General features: G+C 36.7%; 1 protein-coding gene across 1 annotated transcript; it reads right to left on the bottom strand.

The window, feature by feature from the left end:
* Window positions 1-7,401: 7,401 nt before the first annotated feature.
* LOC129072263 (olfactory receptor-like protein DTMT) lies at window positions 7,402-8,415 on the bottom strand. The gene has a single exon (XM_054575676.1). It carries the CDS (start codon window positions 8,371-8,373, stop codon window positions 7,402-7,404), a length of 972 nt encoding a protein of 323 aa, XP_054431651.1. The 5' UTR covers window positions 8,374-8,415.
* Window positions 8,416-9,252: the final 837 nt, after the last annotated feature.

The raw sequence follows: 9,252 nt of genomic DNA, 5'->3' as shown, positions 1-9,252 counted from the left end.
TGCACCTCAATGTTCATAGCAGCACAATTTACAATAGCCAAGTGCTGGAAGCAACCTAAGTACCCATCAGTAAATGAGTGGATCAAAAAACTATGGTACATTTACACAATGGAATATTATGCAGCAGAAAGAAAGAAGAAGCTACTACCCTTTACGAGAGCATGGGTGGTCCTGGAGACCATTATGCTAAGTGAAATAAGCCAGATGATGAAAGACAATTACCATATCATCTCACCTATAAGTGGAACCTAATCAACAAAACAAACAAGCAAGCAAAAATATAACCAAAGGCATTGAAATAAAGAACAAACTGTCAGTAATCAGAGGTGAGGGGGATAATGGGGGAAAGAAGGGGAAGGGTCATCAAGGAACATGTATTAAGGACCCATGGACAAAGCCAAAGTGGGGAAGGATTGAGGGTGGGAGGTGGGGATGGGTGGGGTGGGGGAGACTGGGGGGGGGGGGGGAAATGGAGACAAAAACAACAATAAAAAAAAGGCACCATAAAATGATAAAGGGATCAATCTAAGAAGAAAATATAACAATCATAAATATCTATGCACCCAACACAGGAGCACCTAAATTCATAAAGCAAACGTTAACAGACATAAAGGGAGAGATGACAGTACTACAATAATAACAGAATAGAAAATTCAATAAGGAAACAATAGCCTTAAACATCACATTAGACCAGATAGACTTAACAAATTTACAGAACATTTCATCCAAAAACTGCTTAATACATACTCTTTTCAAGTGTACATAGCCATTCATATATTTACGTACTTTGAAGGAAACAATTTAAATATCTAAAACTAGAAAAGTGTTTAAATAAGTTACAATATATCTGTACAGTAGAGTAATATGGGAAAATTCTCAAAGAAAAAAGTAAAATACAAAATTAATTTTACCTAATTTTTATAAAAATTACACACAGAGAGAATATAAACCTAGAAAGTTAAAAAAAAAAAAAAAAAGAACATTCTCCAGGATAGATCACATATTGGGCCACAAACGAAGTCTCAATAAATTCAAGAAGATTGAATTCATATCAAGCATCTTGTCTGACCACAATGGTATGAAACTAGAAATCAACTACAATAAGTAAACTGGAAATAATACAAACAACATGGAAAATAAACAACATAACACTAAATAACAAATAGATCACAGAGGAAATCAGACAGAAAATTAAAAACTACCTTTAAACAAATGAAAATGCAAACAGATGTTTCCAAAATCTATGGAATACAGCCAAAGTGGTTCTAAGAGAGAAGTATAGAGCTATACAGGCCTACCTCAAGAAACAAGAAAATTCTCAAATAAACAAACTAACTTTGTACCTAAAGCAACTAGAAAAATAATAACAAACAAAACCCAAAGAAAGCAGAGGGAAGAAAATAAAAAAGATCAGAGAAGACATAAACAAAATAGAGACTAAGAAACAATAGAAAATATCAATGAAACTAAGAACTGGTTCTTTGAAGCAATAAGCAAAATCAACAGACCTTAAACAAGACTCACTGTAAAAAATAAAATAAATAAATAAATAAATAAATAAATAAATAAAAGGGGGAAAAAAAGACTCACTGTAAAAAAGAAAGAGCCCAAATAAATAAAACCAGAAAAGAGAGAGAAGTTACAGCTGACATCACAAAAAAACAAAGGATCATAAAAGACTTCTATGAATGATTATATGCTAACAAATTGGACAACCTGGGAGAAACATAAATTTCTAGAGACATACAATCTTCCAAGACTGATCCAAGAAGAAAGAGAAAATCTGAATAGAAGAGCAATGAAATTTATGGAGTAATCAAAAATTTCCAAAAAAACAAAATTCCAGGACCAGAAGGCTTCACATGTGAATTCTACCAAACATTTAAATAAGAACTAATACCTATCATTCTCAAACTACTCCAAAAATAATTTGAAAAAGGCAGGAACACTTCAAATTCGTTCTACAAGGCAACCATTATCTTGGTACATAAACCATACAAAGACACTACAAAAGAATAATATTACAGGACAAAATCCCTGATTAACATACATGTAAAAATTCTCAACAAAATATCAGCAAACAAAACTTAATAATACATTAAAAGAATTATCCACCATGATCAAAGTGGAATTTATTCCCAGGATACAGGGATGGTTCAACATCCATAAATCAAGCAATGTAATACATCATATCAACAAAACCAAGGATAAAAATCATATTTCATCTTACTAGATGCAGAAAAAGAATTTGACAAAATAATTCAATGTCTATATATGATAAAAACTCTCAACAAAGTGGCTATAGGGGAAACATGCCTTAACATAATAAAGAAACAAACTAAATCCAAAGTGACAATAAGGAAAAAAAGAACCAAGATCAGAAAAGAAATTAATGAACAGAGCCAGAAAACAACAGAAAAGACTAATGTGACTGAGAGTTAGTTTTTCAAAAAGATAAACAAAATTGCTAATTTAAATTAGATTAACTAAGATGAAAAAATAAAGATTCAATAAATAAAATCTGAAATGAATGAGAAAGTACAACTGATGTCACAGAAATACAAAGAATCTTGAGACTACTAAAATAATTATATGCCAACAAATTGGATAACCTAAGAGAAATGGATGGATTCTTACAAACATACAACCTACTACGAATGACTCATGAAGAAATAGAATATCTAAACAAAGAAGAAGGGGGTTGAATCATCAATCAAACACTCCCCAACAAAGAAAGGACCAGGATCAGATGGATTCACTAGTGGATTCTACCAAACACTTAAAGAACAATTAATGCCAACACTTTTCAAACTCTTCCAAAAAATTGAAGAGGAGGAAGCACTCCCAAATTCATTTGACTAGACCAGCATTATCCTGAGCCCAAAATCAGATAAGTATACTGCAAGAAATAAAACTTTAGGTCAATATGCCTGACGAATATAGGTGCAAAATTCTCACAAAATATTTTTAGTATGTTATTTTATTTCATTTTTAAAAAATATTTTTATTGATTTTTATTTTCTTTTTCATTTTCTTTTATTTTTTATTGTTGTTCAGTTACAGTTGTTCCCATTTCCCCCCATTACTCTCCCCTGCCCTACCCACCACAACCTCCCACATTCAACCCCCCACCCCCTACTGTTGTCATTGTCCATGGGCCCCTTATACATATTCCTTGATGACCCTTCCCCTTCTCAACAAAATATTAACAAACAAAATTCAACAGCACATTAAAAAGATCATAGAATATGATCAAGGAGGAATAATAACTACATCAAACTAAAGCTTCTGTGCAGCAAAAGGATACAAGCATGAAAAGGCATATTTCACAATGGGAGAAAATAATTTCTAGCCATCATCCTCTAAAGAAGTTAATATCCAAAATATATAAGAACCTTCTGGAACTCAAAAAATTTTTAAATAAGCCAATTTTAAAATGGGCAAACTAATTGAAAGGACATTTCTCCAAAAAAGACATACTAGTGCACCCCCAGAAATATAAAAAAGGTGCTCAATATCACTAATCATCAAGGAAATGCCAATGAAAATCACAATGAGATATCACCTCATACCTGTTAGGATGAATATTATCAAAAAGAAAAAAAAAGTAAGTGTTGGAGAGGATGTGGAGAAATTAGAACTATTCTATACTGCTGGTTATACATCCAAAAAACATGAAATCACATCTTAAAGAGATATCTACAACCCTATGTTCATTGAAGCATTACTCACAATAGCCAAGACATGGAAACTTTCATCAATACTTTCATCAATAGAATGAACGTTTCTATTCTAAATGTTCATTTAATAGATAAAGTGTGGTATATACAAGCAATGAAATATTCAAACTTAAAAAAAAAGAAGGTAATCCTGCCATTTGATATGATATGGATGGATGAGGGAATATTATGTGAAATGAAATAGACCAGTTACACAAGAATGGATACTGTGTAATTCTGCTTGTATGAGGTATCTAAAACAGTTGAATTTATAGAGAGAATAGAATGGTACTTGTCAGGAGTGGAGTGGGGATGGGTAAAAGAAAAATAAGAGTTTCTTTCAATGGGTATAAAGTTTCTGTTATATAAAATGAGTAAGATCTAAAGATTCTCTGTACAACATAGTACCTATAGTTAATAATATGGAACTGTGAACTTTAAAATATGTTGAGGATAGACCTCATGTTGTATTCTTACCAACAACAGAAAAGAAAGACCATAAAAACACTAGGAAATCCTTGGAGGTAATAGTTAAGCTTAATACCTTGGTTGTGGTAATATATCATATGTGTATGTGTATATCCAAATTCATCAAGATATAAAACATTAAATGTGTGCAATTTGCATAAATTGTGCTTCAACAAAGTTAAAAACAAGTGGAACATAAAACATAGAGCAAACTTCAATGTTTGCATGTTAAGACTGAAGTGTTCATAGGGCATATGTGGAGATGTCTACTACGAAGATAAAATGAAAATTAAAAACTAGGGAAAGTTCTAGACCACAGATAGAAATGTGGAGTTAAGCAAAATACGTGAGAAGGTTAAAATTATGGATTTAGATGCCATCACTTAGAAGGGAGAAAAAACAAAATATGAACCCAAGTTAGAACCTAGACAGTGCCATATGTGGAGCTCAGATTGAAAAATAAATGCTTGCTCCCTTATTTCGCATGTCGGGGGAAGTGAGAAGGAAAAAAAAACCTTAGATACACTGAGTTATTAAGCAAGCTCAATATTGATCCACAGTGGGACCCTGGCAAGTCATCAAATTTCACATTTTTCAACCTTTACTGCCACTACTTTAAAATGAAGATAAGATTCCACAAAGAAGTAGAATTCATCACAAGAGTAGGTTAAGATCATAGCTATAAAATTTGTTGATAAATTCCAAAATACAAAGCAGGAAAGAGAAACCCTGAAAAAGTGAAGCTGTTGCCCTGGCTGGTGCAGCTCAGTGGATTGAGCACTGGCCTGAGATCCAAAGGGTCACCAATTGGATTCCCAGTCAGGACACATGCCTGGATTGTTGGGCCAGGTCCCCAGTTGGGGGCATATGAAGGCAATCATATATTGATGTTTCTCTCCCTCTCTTTTTTCCTCCCTTCCCCTCTAAAAATAAATAAAGTCTTTTTAAAGAAACATTATTTAAAAAAAATAAGCTGTTAACCAGACTTTGGCTTCCTTCTCCATACCCAAGGGAGGAACATCTAGAGCAAGTTAGCTCCCAGGTAAAGACAAATACCATATGATCTCACCTATAAGTGGAACCTAAATAACAATACAAAGATGCAAGGAAAATAAGACCAGCAACACTGAAAAGAAAAGAAACCAACAGAGACAAGAGGGAAGGGGGGGCGGGGGAAAAGGAAGGGAAGGGGGAAAGTCAAGGAATATATACCAAGGACTCATGGACAAAACCAAAGGGGAAGAGTTGAGGGAGTGTGGGAGGGAGGGAGGGGGCAAGGGAAAGTGGTGGGGGGAAGGCAGAGACAAATGTATTTGAAAAAATAAATAAATTTTTTAAAAAAGACAAAATAAACTATTGTAGTAAAGAGGATAGAAAGTATACTTCAGGTTCAGTTCAAATCAAGGAACATGTACAAAGGACCCATGGACAAAGACAATGGGGTGGGGATTGTCTTTGAGAGCAAGGGTTGGATGGGGCAGGGCAGAGCAACAGGGGGAAAAACGGGGACAATTGTAACTGAACAATAAAAGCATTTTTTTAAAGACAATGTAGATATGAAAATAAACCAAAGGAGAAAATGTTGAGAGAGAATGTTGTGAACACTTGTTCAGGAAAAGAGAAGTTAAGGAACATGTATGAACAACCCATGGACGTGGACAACAAGGTGGGGAATGACTGTGGGAGCGGGAGGTGTGCTGGGCTGGAAGAGGACAGAGGGGGGAAATTGGGACAACTGTAATAGGATAACAATAAAATATTTAATAATAAAAAAGGAAGTGAAAGTAAAAATGTGCTTAATGAGCCGATGTGGAAATTCTATTCCAGAGGGTCAAACCCCTCCAAATACGAACACCTCCAGTTCCCCGTTGCCTCCAGTTTGTCATTTCTAGGCTTAGAAGAAATAAAACTTTTCTTTCCAGAAAAGAAAGAATTTGTATTCAACAATAAATAGTACAGTTTAGCAGAAGTATTCAATAGAGATGTTTGATTTTTAGTCAATATTAACTGAGGAGGACACTATTTTTTTAAAGCAGAGGTTTTTAAAAATATATTTTTTATTTATTTTTAGAGAAAGAAAAGGGAGGGAGAAAGAGAGGGAGAAAAACATCAGCATGTGTTTGCTCTCACACTCATCTTACTGGGGACCTGGCCCGCCACCCAGGCCTGTGCCCTGACTGGGAATTGAACCAGTGCTCTTTTGGTTCACAGGCCGGCACTCAGTCTCCTGAGCCACGCCAGCCAAGGCTTAAAGCAAAGTTTTAATTACGTGAAATAACACAATAAATTAGTGGCTTTCACAACTGAAGACAGAAAGATCAGTTAAAAGTTTGAAATGATGCTTTCCAGGGTCACTGGGGAATAGTACAGAGGAAGGCTTTGCTAGCAGATCACTGAGATCCCCTTTCTGAGTTCAACAATGTACCTCACCACTTCATTTCTTTTACTTATTGTATAATTGTTTAGTATGCAACTTTTAAAAAGGTCAATATTAAGAAATGAAGTGTTAATATCCCAATACTAATATTAATATATCTACTGTATAAAATTATGCAAAAATTCCACTTAAAAAAGTTTTTTTTTTTTAATTCCAGGGAGAGAGAGAAATACTGATGTGAGAGAAACACCAATCAGTTGCCTCATGCATGCACTCAGACCAGGACCAAATCTGCAACCTAGGTGTGTGCCTGATTGGGAATTGAACCCACAACCTTTCAGTTTACAGGATAATGCTTTAACAAACTGAGCCACACAGGCAAAGGCCAAAAATTCCATCTTATGTCTCACATATGAGTGAAAACATATGGTTCTTGACTTTTTCTTTCTGACTTATTTCACTTAGCATGATATCCTAGGGCCCATATATGTTATTACAAATGGCAATATTTAATCTTATGTATCATAGAAATGTACACCTGAAACCTATAAAATCTAATTAACTAATGTCACCCCAATAAATTTCATAAATAGCACTGATCTGTGGCCCAGTTGGTTGGAGTGTTGTCCCATACACCAAAAGTCTGCAGGTTTAATCCCTGTCAGGGCACATACCTAGGTTGCGGGTTTGATCCCATCAGGGAGTATATGGGAGGCAATCTATTGATGTTTCTCTCTCAAATTGATGTTTCCCTTTATCTCTCCCCTCCCCACCCCACCCTTCTCCCCCTCTCTAGAATCAATAAACATATCCTCAGATGAGGATTAAAAAATTGAATTAAAAAATCCAAGCTTTACCATCACACAGGGAAGGCAATTTTGGGTTTTTTTTACAAAAGACTCTTCGCAGGGCTCCCTTCATGTCTCTGTTCCTCAGGCTGTAGATGAAGGGGTTTAGCATGGGCGTCACCACAGTGTACATTGCAGCCATGACTGTCTCCTTAACAGTAGAGTTATCAGCTGATGGGCATAAATAGAGACCAATAACTGTCCCATAGAACAGAGACACTACAGACAGGTGGGAGCCACAGGTGGAGAAGGCCTTGCGGATGCCTCTGGCAGAAGGGACCTTGAGGATGGAGGACACAATCCGAGCGTAGGACATGATGATGAGCAGAAATGGGAGGACGAGAATAAGTCCTCCTGTGATAAATATCACCAACTCATTAACTCGAGTGTCAGAGCAGGACAGCTTCAGCAGGGCAGAGATGTCACAGAAAAAGTGGGGGATCTTATTGTCAGCACAGAAACACAGTCTAGCCATGAGGAGGGTGTGTAACAGGGCATGCAGTGTGGTCAGCACCCAAGACAACGCCACCAGGGAAACACACAGCTTGGGACTCATGATGGTGGTGTAGTGCAGGGGGAAGCAGATGGCCACGTAGCGGTCATAGGCCATGGCCACGAGGAGGAAGCTCTCCAGGTCTCCAAAAAATAGGAAGAAGTACATTTGAGCCAAGCAGCCTGCATAAGGGATGGATGGAACTTGACTCTGCATGTTCTTCAGCAACTTGGGCATCGTGACCGAGGATAAGCAGAGGTCAGAGAAAGACAAATTGCTGAGAAAGAAGTACATGGGTGTTTGGAGGTGAGAGTCCAGGCGAATGAGCACGATGATGAGGAGGTTCCCCAGGACGGTGGTAAGGTACATGGCCAGGAACAGGGCATAGAACAGGTTTTGCTGCTCTGGCTCAATCGGCAGGCCCTGGAGGAAGAAGTATGAGATGATAGTTTGATTTCTTCCTGTCATGTTCTGTGTCCAGTATCTTTAGGGAAAAATAATAATGTCCATTAAAAATCTGAATAAAAATGAACACATGATACATGGTCTGTTAGTTGTTCTTCAATAATTGATTTTACTCTCAGTATTTGTAATAGCACTTTCTGTCACCACCAATATGTCACTTAATCCAAGCCACTTTTCAGACTTATTTCCCCATTGTTCATTAATTAGTTTGTAATGATACTGACTCTTCCCTCCCCTCTAAAACTCTCATCTCTTATCTTCAGTGTGAGCCCACTGTTTCTCCTTATGCTTCTCTGGGCATTTGTTCTCAGTAACTGTGACTCATTTCTCTGTAACTGTATCATGTGTCAGTGTTTCTTTGGGCTTTTTCTTAAACATTATTTTCTTATCATTTTCTGCGTACAGGCCTAAAGAGCCTACATGGTCCCATGGCATCGATTACCATATAAATCTCATGGGTAAAACTCTACCACTAACAGAACTCTATCATCTATTGCTTAGTGATTATCTCCCCATGAAATATCATAAGCATCTTCTGCTCAACAGATTCCCAAATGAAACTCATAATCTCACCCTACCTCTCTCCCAATCCACTCCTCCAAGTCTCTCACATCTCAGTAAAAGAAATCCAGGCTCAAGTCATAAACCTTCTCTCTGTCCCCAGACCAGGTGAGAACCCACTGCTACATTTCCACAGCATCCTCTGCTTGTCCCCACAGCACTTAGTCCCATTGGGATTATTTGTTCATTGCTGTCTTCCCTACTGGATTGTAAACGCTATGCAAAAAAGGCCATGGCTGCGGCAGGGCCAGCCCCTGGCACAGCACCTTGATGTAGCTGATATTTCAAATATAGCTGATGTAAACCATGTATTTATTGGTT

Source organism: Pteronotus mesoamericanus, unplaced genomic scaffold (assembly GCF_021234165.1).
Source record: "Pteronotus mesoamericanus isolate MK-2021 breed Mesoamerican mustached bat unplaced genomic scaffold, CSHL_Meso_final contig_317, whole genome shotgun sequence".
Taxonomy (NCBI): domain Eukaryota; kingdom Metazoa; phylum Chordata; class Mammalia; order Chiroptera; family Mormoopidae; genus Pteronotus; species Pteronotus mesoamericanus.
The sequence above is the reverse complement of the archived record's forward strand: the minus strand, read 5'-3'. Positions and strand labels throughout refer to the sequence as shown.

Bases quoted from the DNA above. Each gene is read 5' to 3' on its own strand.
- LOC129072263 (XM_054575676.1), bottom strand. From the start codon at position 8,373: ATGACAGGAAGAAATCAAACTATCATCTCATACTTCTTCCTCCAGGGC.